The 17,057-nt window shown below is 56.7% G+C and overlaps 1 protein-coding gene across 1 annotated transcript in view; it reads left to right on the forward strand.

Moving 5' to 3' along the window:
* Nucleotides 1-1,980: 1,980 nt before the first annotated feature.
* LOC112112046 (vitamin K-dependent gamma-carboxylase) overlaps nucleotides 1,981-17,057 on the forward strand; it is a 20,328-nt gene continuing 5,251 nt past the window's right edge. The window contains exons 1-7 of the mRNA XM_026656626.2: nucleotides 1,981-2,067; nucleotides 2,708-2,911; nucleotides 4,941-5,099; nucleotides 13,424-13,589; nucleotides 14,921-14,999; nucleotides 15,806-15,912; nucleotides 16,808-16,971. Of these exons, the coding sequence (XP_026512411.1) occupies nucleotides 2,040-2,067; nucleotides 2,708-2,911; nucleotides 4,941-5,099; nucleotides 13,424-13,589; nucleotides 14,921-14,999; nucleotides 15,806-15,912; nucleotides 16,808-16,971 (907 nt within the window). The 5' untranslated portion in view covers nucleotides 1,981-2,039. The remainder of the gene's footprint in view (nucleotides 2,068-2,707; nucleotides 2,912-4,940; nucleotides 5,100-13,423; nucleotides 13,590-14,920; nucleotides 15,000-15,805; nucleotides 15,913-16,807; nucleotides 16,972-17,057) is intronic.

The raw sequence follows: 17,057 nt of genomic DNA on the forward strand, positions 1-17,057 counted from the left end.
CTTTATTTAAACCTGATGAAAACTGGCCTGACGTAACTGAGGGAGGGAACGGGACAGACGCAAGCCCAGGAAAAGGCTATTTCAGTGCAGTGTTTCCAGATGGCTGAAGCGGAGCCCCGCTTTGTGGGAAATTAATCCAGCCATGCCGCCCTCCCCCCCGCCAAGCCCTTTGTACTCTGATCCTTCCTCTCCCCTCTGGAATAGTGAAGTGTTGCCATTTAAAGTGACAGCAGTGGACACCAGAGCTAGCCCTCACTGGAACAAACGGGGCGTTCATCCCGCATGCTCGCTGCTATTGCTTTGGGCCCTCAGCAAACTCAAGTAGGTGTCGTTGCACTGGTTACCCCCGGGGCAAATCCTTCATCTCCAAGCGATCGGCTCAGGCTCTCTGCAAACTCAGGCAGTTTTCCTCAGGGTCACCAGGGAAAAGTTTTCTTCATACCGAGAACAGATAGAGGCTGGATTTTGTTTTGTAGCAAAAGCCGCAGCTGTGGGAAACGTTGGGGAGATCTCTCTGTCCCCGTCCCCCGACCAAGCTGGTCCTTTCTGCCTCCTCCCCCTCAGGTCGGAGCCACAGAGAATGTAACATTTTTGGGCTACGTATAAATATTTGCCTCTTCCCTTCAAAGTGGACGAGCCTGAAGAACCAGCCAGGCTGCACCTGGCCGAGCTCTGCAGTGGGAGCAAAAGGTGTTGGGGTTTGTACAGGGCTGGGGAGCAAAGCAAAGACCAGGCCGGGTCGGCCCCTGCTGGCAGGATGGAAATGAAGATTCAGCAGCAGATGAGAAAGGCAGTTGGGTGGGAGGGAGACGTGTGGTCGGTGGTCCTGCAGGCCACACCCCCAGCAGTCTCTGTTTACAGCTTCCCAGCCCTGGGTAATTGTCAGTATTAAAAGTCTGTGTTGGTTTACGACTCTGTGTTTGGTGACCCAAAGCAGCAGTGCTGGTACCTGGCCCTTTCCTGCAGGATCCCAATGAGATTTATCAATATGAAGGGCCTCCTGCCCGCCCCCCGCCGAGAGGAGGGGTCAGTCTCATCAACCCCATTCTACAGCAGGGGAAACTGAGGCATTGAGAGGGGAAAGGCCAGAGTCACACAGTGAGTCAAGAACAGAACCCAGGAGGGTTTTATTAGGTTTGAGCCCCCAAGCCCCTGCTCTAAGCCCTAGATCACACTCCCTTCCCAGAGCCAGGCACAGAACCCCACTCCCAGAGCTGGGAAAACCCAGGAGCTGCCCCCCCAGCTCTAACCACTAGACCCCACTCCCCTCCCCGGGCTGGGAACAGAACCCAGCACTCCTGCCCCCCAAGGAGTCTTCCCCCAGCCCCCACACTAGCTCCGCCTGGTGCCTGTCACAGAAGCAGGGGGACAATCTGATTAGGGCCCCACTCCTAACGACTGTCCCCTTATCTCAAGAGTTACTCGTGATAAGAGGGCGGCCTGTTACCCAAGCCGGCGTAAGGCCGTTACTGGGCAGGGACCCCAGTCTGCCGGCGAGGAGCAGCAGCATAAGCGGTTCCAGCCCCGCGGCCCCGGCCCCGGCCTCGGCCTGCCCGTCTCTCCAGCGCCGTTCACCCACCACCCCGCCCAGGCGGCCAGCAGGGCCCGGCCAGCCGCGCAGAGGCCACGTGGAGCGGTCGGGCCCCAGGCCAATTAAAGCCCCCGGACTCGGAGCTCAGGGTGGGACCGAGCCGGGGGGTCCCGGGGGCGCCAGGACCCCGAGCGCGGGGCTGTCTCGAAGCGGGAGAACCCAGGCGTCCACAGGGCCCGCGGGGGGGAGGGGCCGCGCAGCGGGAGGAGGCGGGGCTGGAGGGGACCCTGGACGCCTGGGTTCCGCCCGGCTCAGCGCTGGGAGTGGGGAGGGGACCCCCCGAGCGGCCCCTCGGGGCTGCCGGAAAGCGCCGCCGGCCGCCCCGCGCTTGCGACACTCCCCCGCCCACCGCTTTGCGGCCGCCGCGCTGGTGACGTGTCTGCGGCCAAGGGGCTCGCTCTGGAGCGTCTCCTAGCAACCGGGGCGGGGCGCTGGGAGCCGCGCGGAGATGGAGCCGCAGCGGGGCCGCGCGGCAGGTACCGGGGCTCGCAGCCGGACTCCTGGGTTCCCGCCGGGCGCTGCGGCCCCCCTTCCCCCCCCGCCCGGGACACCCGCCCCGCGGCCCGTGAAGAGGGCCCGGCCCGGCCCGGCCCGGCCCGGGGCAGGCAGCTGGGTCCCGCCTGGTTCTCAGTCTGCCCGGGGCTGCGGGTCGGGAGTGAGGGGCACCGCAGAGCTGGGGGGAGCCTGGGGCTGGGGAACGGGGCTGCGGGTCGGGAGGAATAGCTCAGTGGTTTGCGCATTGGCCTGCTAAACCCAGGGTTGTGAGTTCAATCCTTGAAGGGGCCACTTAGGGATCTGGGGCAAAAATCAGTCCTTGGTCCTGCTAGTGAAGGCAGGGGGCTGGACTCGATGACCTTTCAAGGTTCCCTTCAGTTCTATGAGACAGTGAGGGGCACCGCAGGGCCGGGTTAGCAGGGGCTGTGGGTCAGGAGTGAGGGGCACCGCAGAGCTGGGTGGGGGCCCGGGGTGGGAGTGAGGGGCGCTGTTGGGGGACTGTGGCGTCTAGAGCCCTCACTGTCATGCTGTCTAGGATGCTAAGAACCTTCTGCCCCCCGAATAATGAAGTGACCTGTCCTGTCGTGTCCCCCCCACACACACACCCCTGTTGGTTTGCAGCTGCCCTGCTGTCAGAGTCCTTGCCCGGCCGGAGGCGGCGTGAGGAGGTGCAGGGGGCGCCGGAGCCCACACAGCAGAGCAGCAGTTGGGCCAAGCGCCTGCTGGGCTTCGAATGGGCTGATGTGTCCAGCTGGCACCGCTTCGTCTGCCTGCTCAACAGACCCACGGACCCGGCCTCCCTGGGCATCTTCCGCTTCCTGTTCGGTGAGTGCCCTGGGCAGTGCACGTGCCCCTGGGATCCCTGCTCCTCTGGGGAGCCCGACTGGTGAGAGGGCACCTCAGAAATCGTCCTGTGTCCCCGGGGAGCTCTAACCTCCCTTGAATGCTCAGGCAGTTGGTGCTCAGTTTATTCCCCCTCCCTCAAGCCCAGCCTCCCAATCTCAGGGCACTCCAAGTGGGTCAGTGTTGTTCTCCCCGTTTATGGGAGGGAAACTGAGGTACAGAACCGCTAGAGGGAGAGCAGAGCTGGGGAGATGACCCAGGGGTCCTGGTACTTTGCTCTCACTGCTCCTTGTGCTGCATGGGGTCCAGGAGCGGAGAAGTGCAGGAGTCCCTCATCCCCTGGCCTGTCTCCGGGCCCAGCGCTGTCCCTGCTTAGCAGGTCCGTACAGAGGAATCCATCCCTGGGTTACCCAGCCCCCGCTGACCAGGCTGCAGTTTGAGAGCGCCCACATGGTGCTGCTGCAGGCCCTGTCCAGAACCTCTGACGCCCCCCAGCCAGCCACAGGCTCCCCACATCCTGTCCCACCCACCCTACCCTGCCCTGTCACTGTCTGGCTGCCAGCTGGTTCCGCTGGTCGGCCGTTGGGGGCGGGTCCAATCCCTGCTCCCAGCCCTGGGCAGGGCTGGTTTTGCAATGTGGTTAGGGCCAGTGTCCTCTGCTTGTGGAGGTGGGGAGGGACTTTGGCCTCAGAGTGCGGGGGAGGGGAGGCCCCAATGGTCAGGAGGGAGCGGATGTGGTGGTCCCAGCCCTGCTTCCAGTGAGATCCGAGGGGTGTCCTCCCCTCTGGCCCCCCAGTGCTTGGACAATGGAGTCTCCCCAACCCCCTGACTCTAGCCATCCCATGGTGGGGCAGTGCAAGGCATCTTCCCCCTGCCCCCAGGGCTCAGCCTAGGGATCCAGAAGCCATGGCCAGCCCAGGCTCCACAGCCGCCAGCCCAGGCCCCACAGCCTCGTGCCAGGGTGGGTAGCTGTGCCCGCGTGGTTTGCGATGAGCCTGCTGGGGAAGGGGTTAAACCCTCCATGCTGTGGGGGGTGGGGGTCTCCCTACGAGGGGGCTCCTGGACTCGGATGAGGAGGGTCCTGGGGCCATGCTGTGAAGCAGGGACAGGCTGAGTCAGCACCTGGGTGGGAGAGCTTTTTGGAAAAGGGGGCTCAGTCAGGGGCGCTGTCCTCTCGGAGTCCAGGCTGACCCCACTGTCCTAGCACGGTGCTAGGGAGAGAGCTGGGAGCCAGGACTCCTGGGTTCTGTCCCCAGCTCCAGGAGGGAAGTGGGTTAGAGTGGGGGTGGGGGAGTTGGTAGCCAGGACTCCTGGGTTCTCTGCCCAGCCCTGCTGTCTTACCATGGGCAAGTCCGTTTCCCCTCAGGCCTGGCACCTTTCACAAGTGCTGCTGCCTATGACAGCCTCTCCCAGTCCTTAGTGGCCCCACTGGACCCCGGGGTTCCAAGGAGGCTCCCTGCAGAGGCTGGGTCTCCAAGCTGCTCTCTGGGCCAGACCTGGGGCTGCCTCCCGGGGCGGGCGAGTCCCTCTGGCCCTTACTGCCAGCCCGGGGCAGGATAGCAGGATCCCTGCTGGGCTGCTACAGCCAGTGAGGTCAGCCCTGTGGGGAGGCAGGATGCCTGGGTTCCTGAGGGTGCCCTATGGCGAGTCCCATCCCCTTGCTGTGGCTCAATTTCCCTGCCTTGGAAAGGGGGGTCGCTGCCCTGAGCCACCGGGGGGGTGGGATCACCGTGCGGGTATTTGCTGTTGGGCCGGTGCTTGGTGGGGTGGGGGTGGCTCCCGGCACAGCTTCCTTGAGCCTGCCTCATCGCCGGGCTCCTGTGCCCGGACTGGGCCAGGTGGGCAGCAGGGCAGTGCCCAACTGCACGGGCTGCTGGCCCCAATCCTTGCTCTGTCTCTGGAATGGCCAAGCCTGGGGGGCCCAGTTAGCTCTGGGCTGGACGTGAGGGATCGAGGGTGGGGGTCAGGGGGACCCTCCCCATGACTGACGCTGCCTCTGCCCGTGTCTCAGGGTTGCTGATGGCCCTGGACATCCCCCAGGAGCGCGGCCTGAGCTATCTGGACCATAAGTACCTGGATGGGCTGGAGGTCTGTCGCTTCCCCCTCTTCAACTTCCTGGAGCCCCTGCCGCTGGACTGGATGTACCTGCTCTACACAGTCATGCTGCTGGGTGAGGGCACGGGGCCGGGACTGGGCACTGTGGGTTGGGCTGGGGGAATCGAGGGGGGCTGGAGGAATTGGGAGATCTGGGAGTGTGACATTCCCCTCTGGTGTTGTCTGGACCGGTGATCTGCTAGGTCACCCCAATCCTTGACTCTGGGAGCCAGCCTTACCCTGCTCTGCGGTGAGAACCCCCACTCCTGGGCTGGTCACGCACAGCCTCTGGCATGTAAGCTGCTCCCAGCTCTTTGCAACTGAATGACACACGTCAGTATCTCTGGTCCCAGATGCAAGCCTAGGAACCTCCGTCTTGCAGTGCCCAGTTATGACCGCTGGACCCTGCAAGCTTATATGAGTTCGTCAATTTAACAAAGAAATTGATCTGTACCAGGCTTGTTATCCCAAGGGGAGTCTCTGACACACTGCAAACCAAGCACATTGCTTCAGGTAGAATAAACAGATTTATTAACTACAAAGGTAGATTTAAGTGATTTTAAGTCAAAGCATAACAAGTCAGATTTGGTCAAATGAAATAAAAGCAAAACGCATTCTAAGCTGATCTTAACACTTTCAATGTCCTCACAAACTTAGATGCTTCTCACCACAGGCTGGCTGGTTAATTTTCAGTGAGGCTCTCCCCTTTGACCAGCGTTTCAGTCGCTTGGTGGTGGTGTCTGTAGATGGAGGTGAAAGAGAGAGAACATGGCAAAGGTCTCTCCCTTTTATCATGTCCTTTCTTCCCTCATGGCTTTGCCCCCCCCCCCGAGTCAGGTGAGCATCACCTCATCGCAGTCCCAGACTGACCAAAGAAAGGTGGGGGGGTAACTAACTCGAGAGTCCAACAGATCCTTTGTTGCTGCCTAGGCCAGTGTCCATTGTTCCTGTGAGGCTGGGCTGGGTTTGTCCCATACATGCCCCGATAAGGTGTGAACTGCCCCTCTGCTCTTGGAGAGTTTTTGCCTGGGCTTGTTTTAAGCCATGAAGACACATTTTCATCCTCATAACTATATACATGAGATTATAACCTACAACATCACTATAACAACACTGCTCAGTGCATCATGAGCCTTCCAAAGACACCCAACATGACAAACTTTGCATTGTATGCCACACAATCATTTTACAAGGATGAACATGGAGGTGCAGGGTGTCACACCTCCCCTCTTAGTTTACTGCAAGAGGGTTAGTCACTGACTAGCTCGAAGGCAGTTTGTTGTTATAGTTCTCTTGGCAACCAGCCATTAAGGCCATGAGGCAGCGTGCCTCAGTTTGCCCATTCACACACAGCAAACCAGGTTTTTTTATGGTTTCTCTGCTGTGATAAGCTTTAAACCTGTTTAGAGGTGTTTATTGAAAAGTAGCATTATCATAAGGTTTAGCATCCATGTCAAAATACTTATCCCCAAAACTTAACATTAATACCAAAATTTTTTATCACAGATGGAGCATGCCTTCTGTTCAGGTAGTCTAGTTTGAGGTTAGTTTGTTCATTACCCAGGGTGTCCTTTGACTCTCTCCTATGTAATCAGTCACTGGCTTTTCCTTTCCTCCAGGGTTCCCCTCTGGGTTGGTTCTTAATTTAATAATGTTTCTGGCATTTTGCTATCTCAGGGTCTGGCAAGATAAGGGTCCAGGGGGATCCTGCACATTGACTGACCCTTTGGGGAGCGGTCTCCCAACCCCAGGACTGTACATATGTAGGAAATCCAGCTCCCCCTTTGGGGTTACCTGGTGTTTCCCCCTCCCAGCACTGGGTCCTTCCCTGCCCCCTAGAGGGCTGTGATCTGTGCTCTCTGTGCTAGGTGTGTTTACCCTTTGATCAGATTCACCCTTTCCCAGCAGCTCTCCCATAACTGCTCTCTGTGTCTCACCAGCCTGGGGGAAAGCACCCCCATTCTGTGAGTTGGGTCGTCTGTATTCTGACAGACTACCCCCTGGCCATTTCCTGGTCTCAACTCCTCTGCTGTTACAAAAACAACGAGGAGTCCTTGTGGCACCTTAGAGACTAACAAATATATAAGATATATAAGAGTACATGAAAAGATGGGAGTTGCCTTACCAACGAACATGTACTAACATGTACTGTTATATCTTCCTACTGTATTTTCCACTCCATGCATCCGATGAAGTGGGTTTTAGTCCATGAAAGCTTATGCCCAAATAAATGTATTAGTCTCTAAGGTGCCACAAGGACTCCTCATTCTTTTTGCTGATACAGACTAACACGGCTACCACTGAAACCTGCTGTCACAGGCATTGGAGCTGCATCTTGATGTAAAGAGACACAGTTACTTTCCAAAAACTTCTCAGAAATAGCATCCTGAAAAATGGGAACCTGGATTGGGGTACCTCTGCCACCCCTTTGTCTGTCCCTGAGAAGTCAGCTGTGTGACTGCTCCCCTCCAGGAGGTCAGTCACACAGTTCCCTCTCAAAACCTGGGTCACAGGCTGAGTGCCTGGGTCCACAGATGCTGACCCAGCCATTCTCCTAGTGTCCTGGGCATCCTGCCCCAAGTGACTAGTGTGGAGACATTCCTGTGCCCCCACTATTCCTTCCCCAGTTTCCTTCTCTGCAGGGCCGGCTCTGGCTTTTTTGCCGCCCCAGGCAAAAAAGCCTCCGGCTGCCCCCCCCCGCGCGGGGAGGGGGGGGAGGGCGGCCGGAGCCCCGGGGGGAGGGCGGAGAGCTCGGCGGGGGCTCCGCTCTCCCCGGCGGCCGGGGGGAGGGCGGCCGGAGCCCTGGGAGGAGGGCGGAGAGCCCGGCCGTGGCCCCGCTCTCCCCCCGGCGGCCGGAGCTGGAGCGCCGCGCCGCCCCACTCCAGGTGCCGCCCCAAGCACAAGCTTGGTGGGCTGGTGCCTGGAGCCGGCCCTGCTCCTCTGGACCCCTCCTAAGACACATTTCTCTGTGCTCCCTAGGGAGGGTTTTATCTTTTGTTTAGCTGCAGAACTCTGCCAGCTAACAACTGGGACAGTTTCCTTAATCCCTGACAATCCCTCTCCTGCCCCTGCACCTGAGGGCATGTTGCCTTCTGCTGGAAAGGAGCTAGTCTCAGCCCCTCCCACACTTGGAATTACCCTGCTTCCCTGTGTTACAGAGTCACAGGAATCCTCATCCACTTTAGTGGTTTCTGAGATCCCCTGCCCGTTCTCTGGGCTCTCCTTTGGGACACATTTCTCTCTGCTCCCTAGAGCCGGGTTTGCCTTTGGTTCAGCCGCGACCTGCTGGCAGCTAACAACCTGGACAGTTCTCTCCCTGGCCTGCATCACACCCCCATCCCTTCCGGATGTGGTGTTGCCTCCGGCTGCAGTGCAGGTGTTGGTCTCAACCACCCTCCCACCTGGAAGGATGTGGCTACTCCCTGCTGCAGAAGAATCAAGGAGACTCTCTCCCATTCCTCAGCAGTTCCCGAGACTGTACCCTTTCCCTCAGGGGTCCCAGCATAACACTCCCTCCTGCTGCAGGCAAATACTTTAACCTGAGCTACGCGGAAAACATCATTGCCCAGGAGCAGGTCGACTAGGAGATGTTCCATCTCCCCCACAGTCAAAACACTTTCCAAACCTTCCCACACCACATGGATTTCAGCTAATGGTACAAGGAATCTGCTTTCGCCCAGGGGTAAACAGTGAGGTGCCAAAGTTTGCAGATGATACTAAACTGCTCAAGATAGTTAAGACCAAAGCAGACTGTGAAGAACTTCAAAAAGATCTCACAAAACTAAGTGATTGGGCAACAAAATGACAAATGAAATTTAATGTGGATAAATGTAAAGTGATGCACATTGGAAAAAATAACCCCAACTATACATACAATATGATGGGGGCTAATTTAGCTACAACTAATCAGGAAAGAGATCTTAGAGTCATCGTGGATAGTTCTCTGAAGACGTCCACGCAGTGTGCAGCGGCAGTCAAAAAAGCAAACAGGATGTTAGGAATCATTAAAAAAGGAATAGAGAATAAGACGGAGAATATCTTATTGCCCTTATATAAATCTATGGTACGCCCACATCTTGAATACTGCGTACAGATGTGGTCTCCTCATCTCAAAAAAGATATACTGGCATTAGAAAAAGTTCAGAAAAGGGGTTTGGAACAGGTCCCATATGAGGAGAGATTAAAGAGGCTAGGACTTTTCAGCTTGGAAAAGAGGAGACTAAGGGGGGATATGATAGAGGTATATAAAATCATGAGTGATGTGGAGAAAGTGAATAAGGAAAAGTTATTTACTTGTTCCCATAATATAAGAACTAGGGGCCACCAGATGAAATTAATGGGCAGCAGGTTTAAAACAAATAAAAGGAAGTTCTTCTTCACACAGCGCACAGTCAACTTGTGGAACTCCTTGCCTGAGGAGGTTGTGAAGGCTAGGACTATAACAGGGTTTAAAAGAGAACTAGATAAATTAATGGAGGTTAAGTCCATTAATGGCTATTAGCCAGGATGGGTAAGGAATGGTGTCCCTAGCCTCTGTTTGTCAGAGGGTGGAGATGGAGGGCAGGAGAGAGATCTTATACTGGCCTTTGGAACCACACTCTGCTTAACCAGAGAGATCTGGGCCCCTGTATCCCTCTGCCCCAAGCATTCCCTGCCTTTAATTTGAACAGCCAAAACATGCTCCATATCTGGTTCTGCAGAGGCTACATCACAGAACCAATATGATAGGTTTCAATTGCCTGGGGGGTTTCTGTGTTGAGGACAGCAGAACTAACATGAGCTATTGGTTGCCTGCTTCCTCCTAGCACAGGGCATCTATTCCTCAGGTGATCAGTGGAATTACACTGATAGCACCTGGGCTCTTCTGCTTTAACAGGAGATTTGGGATGAGAGTTACCAGTAGAGGAATGGTTTTGGGGTAAGAGAGTGTTTTGGTTCCCAAGCCCCTTCTCTCTTCCCAGGGGCAAAATGGGATCCTCCCTTCCCACCAGTTTTAAACCCCTCTTTCTGTGGCCTGCCCTCAATAGATGCCTGATTCTGTTTGAAGGCATCAGCAAGAGAAGAGACGCCATCTCCTCCACAGACTTTACATCTTTGTCCCATAGACACTGCTTCACATCTGCCTTACATATGCTTAGGAAATGCTCTTGAGCAACAAGATCCAACATTCCCTCAAAACTTGCCGCCTCCTTACCCCGCACCCATTTTCCCAACAAATCTTTCATTTTGTTTACATATTCCCCATTACTCATCCCAATAGCCCTCTTTAGATTCCTAAATGTAACTCTATGTTTCAGGGAAAACTTCGCAAAACAGTATTTTTAAATTTACAATAGACTAAAGCATCTTCAATAGGCATTCCACTGACTACATTTCGAGCTTTACCACAGTTAATTTCACAATCAGGTTTCAATTGCCTGGGGGGGGTTCTGTGTTGAGGACAGCAGAACTAACATGAGCTATTGGTTGCCTGCTTCCTCCTAGCACAGGGCATTTATTCCTCAGGTGATTAGTGGAATTACACCAATAACACCAGGGCTCTTCTGCTTTTACAGGAGACTTGGGATGAGAGTTACCAGTAGAGGAATGGTTTTGGGGTAAGAGTGTTTAGGCTCCCAACCCTGTTCTCTCTTCCCAAGGGCAAAATGGGATCCTCCCTTTCCACCAGTTTTAAACCTCTCTTTCTGTGACCTGCCCTCAATAGACGCCTGATTCTGTTCGAAGGCATCAGCTAAAAAATCCATCTCTTCCACAGACTTTACATCTTTGTCCCATAGACACTGCTTTACATCCGCCTTAATATGCTTATGAAATGCTCTTGAGCAACAAGATCCAACATTCCCTCAAAACTTGCCACCTCCTTACCCCGCACCCATTTCCCCAACAAATCTTTCATTTGGTTTACATATTCCCCATTACTCATCCCAATAGCCCTCTTCAGATTCCTAAATGTAACTCTATGTTTCAGGGGTAATCTGAAAACTTCGCAAAACAGTATCTTTAAATTTACGATAGACTAAAGCATCTTCAATAGGCATTCCACTGACTACATTTCGAGCTTTGCCAATTAATTTCACAATCAGGGTAGGAACTCTCTTATCAGGGATTTCGTGTATTACACACAGCCTTTCAAAGGTACTCAGATATTCAACAATATCATCGTCCTCACTGTATGCAGGACATAAATGTTCCCATTTGTGGATTTTTGGAGTGATGGGAGTCGTTGGGGAGTTCTGGTTCTGCTTCTCTAGCAGGTCCAGTTGGTATTCTCGCTCTCTCTCTCTCTCTTTTTCTTCCATGGCCCTTCTGTGTGCAGCCTCTTTTTCTTTTTCCTTTATCTCCAATTCTTTCAGTTGCAATAATCTCTGGTGCTCCCGCTCTTGTTCTGCAGACTAAAAAGCTCCAACTTCGCAATCGCTTCACTGCTTTCACTCGTGTTCCTGCTTTTCTGTCCCCATTTCCCTTTCCGGGAAGAAACAAATAGAAAATAACAAAACTGTGACCTCCTCCTGACTGTTCTTAGTCACTGCACTTAAGATTCACTTAACATCTCAAATATCAGTGCTCCAAGTGTGAACTTCACTTGGAGTAACAAGCCGCGCATACAACCTGCTCGCTGTGCCACTGTGACGTTCCCCTGGTGTTGTCTGGACCAGTGATCTGCTAGGTCACCCCAATCGTTGACTCTGGGAGCCAGCCTTACCCTGCTCTGCTGTGAGACCCCCCCACTCCTGGGCTGGTCACGCCCAGCCTCTGGCATGTAAGCTGCTCCCAGCTACTTGCAACCGAATGACACTAGTCAATATCTCTGGTCCCAGACACAACCCTAGGAACCTCCGTCTTGCAGTGTCCAGTTATGCCCGCTGGACGCTGCAAGCTTATATGAGTTCGTCAATTTAACAAAGAAATTGATCTGTACCAGGCTTGTTATCCCAAGGGGAGTCTCTGACACACTGCAAACCAAGCACATTGCTTCAGGTAGAATAAACAGATTTATTAACTACAAAGGTAGATTTAAGTGATTACAAGTCAGAGCATAACAAGTCAGATTTGGTCAAACGAAATAAAAGCAAAACTCATTCTAAGCTGATCTTAACACTTTCAATGTCCTCACAAACTTAGATGCTTCTCACCACAGGCTGGCTGGTTACTTTTCAGTGAGGCTCTCCCCTTTGACCAGCGTTTCAGTCGCTTGGTGGTGGTGTCTGTAGATGGAGGTGGAAGAGAGAGAACATGGCAAAGGTCTCTCCCTTTTATCATGTCCTTTCTTCCCTCATGACATTGCCGCCCCCCCCCCCCCTTCAGAGTCAGGTGAGCATCACCTCATCGCAGTCCCAAACTGCCCAAAGGAAGGGGGTGACTCTCTCTAGGGTCTCTAACAAATCCTTTGTTGCTGCCAGGCTGGGCTGGGTTTGTCCCATCCATGCCCTGATGAAGCGTGAACTGCCTCTCTGCTCTTGGAAAGTTTTTGCCTGGGGTTGCTTTAAGCCAGGGGTTCTCAAACTGGGGGTCGTGACCCCTCGGGGTCGTGAGGTGATTACGTGGGGCTCGTGAGCTGTCAACCTTCACCTCAAACCCTGCTTTGCCTCCAGCATTTATAATGGTGTTAAATATATAAAAAAGTGTTTTTAATTTTTAAGGGGGGTCACATTCAGAGGCTTGCTATGGGAGAGGGGTCACCATGACAAAAGTTTGAGAGCCACTGCTTTAAGCCATGAGGACACATTTTCAGCCTTATAACTATATACATGAAATGATAACCTATAACATCACTGTAACAACAGTGCTCAGTGTATCATGAGCCTTCCGAAGACACCCGACATGACAAACTTTGCATTGGATACCACATAATCATTTTACAAAGATGAACATGGGGGTGTAGGGTGTTCCCCAGAGATACAGAGCGTCACAGGGGGGCGCTGAGGGATCAGGGGGTCATGGGCTGGGCTGGGGAGATTGGGGGGTGCAGTGTCTGAGGGGCCCTGACCAGTTTGAGATTGGGGCTCACGCCCCATTTGGGGGCAGAGGCTTGCCAGGACCATCCCAGACACAGGCATGCCAGGGCTGTTCTGCTAGCTGGTGGCCCTGTGCCCTATACTGCCCCCCAGGCTGGGCCAGGCCCCTTGCAGGGACAGGCTCAGAGCCATGGCCAGCAAGATCATAGAATAGAACATCAGGAGGCATCTAGTCCAACCCCCTGCTCAAAGCAGGACCAACTCCAACTAAATCATCCCAGCCAGGGCTTTGTCAAGCCTGACCTTAAAAACCTCTAAGGAAGGAGATTCCACCACCTCCCTAGGGAACCCTAGGATGGTGCTGGCAACATGGGGTCCAGGCTGGGGAGTCCTGGGGAGGAGGGGAGATCCCTGGCCCCTGCTGAATCCCTCCCACCCGTCCCAGGTGCCCTGGGGATCATGCTGGGCTGCTGCTACCGGCTGAGCTGCCTGCTCTTCATGCTGCCCTATTGGTACGTCTTCTTCTTGGACAAGACGGCCTGGAACAACCACTCCTACCTCTACGGCCTCCTCGGCTTCCAGCTCACCCTCATGGACGCCAACCGCTACTGGTAGGGTGGGGCAGGCAGGGGGCGCATGTCGGGGAGGTGGGGGCAGAGCAAGTGGCAGGGAGGGGCTGAGGGTCGGGGATCTTGAAACCGGCTCCGACTCAGCCCTTTCTCCCCTCGGATCCTCACCTCGGCCCCCCCGCCAAACCCAGGACTCTGTCTGCCTGCTGGGCGCTGACACTGCTGCTGATCGTGGGGGCCCTGGCTGGGACTCCTGGGTCCCCCAGCTGAATGCAGAGCGGGGCGCCAGGCAGCCTGGCTCTGTCCCTCCAGCCAGAGCTGTGGCAAGGCCCCAGGAGCCCTGAGGCCCGAAGAGGTGGGGGGCCCCTTCCCAGGTCCAAAGGCTCTTTCCCCTCCTGGAGAATGAGACCGGCTCCATCTTGGCCCAGCGCCCTGCGCAGGCTGTTGGCGCCTGGAGCCGTTCTATTCACATGGCGTACGGGCTGGCTGGGACGTAGGCTGCATTTCCCAGTGCAGGAGCCCTGCCGAGACGCCCTCACGCTGGTAGCTCTGTCACACGAGAGTCTCCATGATCCGTCTTGTGCGCGACGGCGCGGTGAGTTAACGCAGCCGCCTGCAAAAACCAAACCAACTTCCTCCAGCCGCAAACTCTGCATGACAGCAGTGTGGAGATCGGCCACGCTACTGACGAATACACGTCGCGAACAGCCGTCGGGCTCAGTTTCTGTGAGCCAGGCCTCATGCCAAGGGGCAGGGCAGAGCCCAAGGGCGAGGCACTGCTGTCACTCTGGTTTCATGTTGGTGCCCCTCTCCTGGAGCTGCAGGACGGGTCAATGGGGATCGGGCCCCAAATCTTTATACCCGAACCCCCCATTCTGCCCAAGGGGAAACCTTGCAATCTGAGCACCACCCGCATCTGCTTTGCATTGCCCAGTTGCATGGCTGGACACAAACACCAAGCCACATTGCCACAAATAAACGGCAGCTCCCCGATGAAACCCGACCCAGCCCCACTTCCCCAGCCCCACCTGGGCCCTTCTACATCACTTACGGGCTCAGCTTCCCTAGCCTAGAAATGGCACCTGACCTGCAGCAAAGCCAGATCCCCGGGCGAGACGGGACCATTGTGCTCAGATAGTCTGACCTTGGATAGCACAGGGCTGGCAGAGCAGCCCCAGAGCTGTGGGCGGGGACCTGATGGGGAGGGGGCTGGAGCGCTTCCCTTGGAGCCCAGCTGAGAGCCGCTGCCCAGCCTGCACTAGCCAGGCCGTGGCATAACTACCATGGTGCCTGCGGGGGCGGGGGGGGCAGCTGTGGCTGCACCGCTCCCTGTGCTGGTGTGGCCGCGCCCTGACAGCAGCTCCTTCCCCCAGGTCCATCGATGGGCTCCGGCACCCGCGGAAGAGGAACGCTCACGTGCCCCTGTGGAACTACACGGTGCTGCGCATGCAGGTATGGGCGGGGGGTGTCCATGGGCAGTCTCCCTCCACCCACACCCACGCTGCCTCGCTCTGCCCTGCAGGGGAGCACTGCCCTCTGTCGAGTCCCCGGCAAGGAGCCAGTCCCCCTGCTCCGCCAACTCCCACCAATGCCCTCTGCCCTGGGTGTCAGTCAGGACCCCTGCTGGGGCTGGCCGTGCCATGCCGGGGAAATGGGCCCCTTGGCCCGGGGCCCTGGCCATGCTTCTGAAGGGGTGGAGAATGCTGGTGCAGTCCCTTGGGCTGGCCACTCGGGGGCAGTAGCGCACAGAGCACGTCACTGCCTGGGAGGGTGAGGGCAGCAGGACTCTCCCCCACCCCCCAAAATCTCAGGGCTCTGTGATGGATTGGGAGAGGGGGATGGCCTGGGTGGGGGAGCTGGGAGCCAGGACTCCTGGGTTCTCTCCCCGGCTCTGGGAGGAGAGTGGGGGCTGGTGGGTTAGAGCGGGACAGGCTGGGAGCCAGGACTCCTGGGTTCTATTCCCACCTTTTCTGTTGACTCACTGTGACCGTAGGCCTATCCTGGCCCCTCTCTGCCTCAGTTTCTCCACCTGTGGGGGAGGGATAACAATACCGAGGTGCTCTGAGACCCCGTTAACAGAGGTGCAGGCAGAGATTATCCCCCTCACCTGTAAATGGGGCCCTTTCTCTGTGTGTGAGCTCCCGGGGCCTGCGCTCATCGGTCATCGCTTTCTGCCTGGTGCTGGCTGTGCTGGGAGCCAGGCACTGGCCAGCCCCGGAGCCGGCTGGGGTTGCTCACGGGCGCTTTGTGTCACCCAGATCTTCATCGTCTACTTCATTGCGGGCATCAAGAAGCTGGATGCTGACTGGGTGGAAGGCTACTCCATGGGGTCGCTGTCCCGCCACTGGCTCTTCGACCCCTTCAAGTGAGTGTTGGGGTGACGGGGGGCTGCCCCGGGGGCGGGGTGAGCTCTGGGTTCATCGTCCTGCTGGAGCGCTGCCACTGCAGATGTTGGCACTGGGGGTAGTCGGCCAGGCGCTAACACCGATCGCCCAGCTTGGCCAGTGCCTGCGTGGGGACACCCCCCCCATGGCTGCTCGGCCTGAGCTGGGAGCTCACGCGTGAAACACACGGGCTCACGCCAAGTCACCTGCACACGAACACAACAGGCTCCTGCACTGAAATCCCCCAGCTGGCACCAAGGGAGGCTGGTTGGCTCCTCTGGGTTTGCCTATGCTCCGGACGGGGGGGTCACTTACTGGGCGCTGGGTGACATGGGGATGTCTGACTGCCCTGTGTCGCCGGGCGTGACCCCCCTATATGCTGGACCCCTGCCATGCTGGGCAGACCATGGTGGTGGGGAGAGTTGGGTGCTGGGAGATAGATGCCCCCCAAGTCTTTGCACCAAGGGTTCAAACACAGGACAATCTGCCCCGAGATCTGGGATCTTGAAGGTTCAGGGCTGGGATCCAAATGGCTGTTACAAAGTGAAGGGGACCTAGGGAGAGGGAAGGAGCCCTGGAAGTTCAGGCTGGGGGGAGCTGGAGGAGGAGGGGGAGGGGGCTGGGGCCTGTATTTCCCTCCCTAGCCCAGCCAGGGCAGCCATCGCCCCCCAGCCGCCACCGGTCAGTGCCATGAAGGGACTGTGGCATTACCAGCCCTGCATCCCCATGGGCTGCTTGGATACAGGGCTTGGTGCTGCCGTGGGGCAGAGAACACAGGCGGTCCGGGGGGAGCAGGCGACCTGCAGGCGGCTGCAGGGGAGAAGGCTCTCTCATCAGGGCAGAGGATGGGGGTCTCACCTCCTGCGTGCTCCCCAGGCTGGTGCTGTCTGAGGAGATGACCAGCCTGCTGGTGGTGCATGGCGGAGGCCTGGTGCTGGACCTGACAGCTGGTTACCTGCTGTTCTTCGACACCACCCGCCCGGCAGCGCTCGTCTTCGTCTCCTACTTCCACTGCATGAACTCGCAGCTCTTCAGCATCGGTAAGGGGACTGGTGTGGGGACGGAACCCAGGAGTCCTGCTTCTCCCCCCCCCCCCCCCCCCCCCCCCCCCCCCCCCCCCCCCCCC

This window comes from Terrapene carolina, unplaced genomic scaffold (genome assembly GCF_002925995.2).
Source record: "Terrapene carolina triunguis isolate 2854851 unplaced genomic scaffold, T_m_triunguis-2.0 Scaffold49, whole genome shotgun sequence".
NCBI classification, from domain to species: Eukaryota; Metazoa; Chordata; order Testudines; family Emydidae; genus Terrapene; species Terrapene triunguis.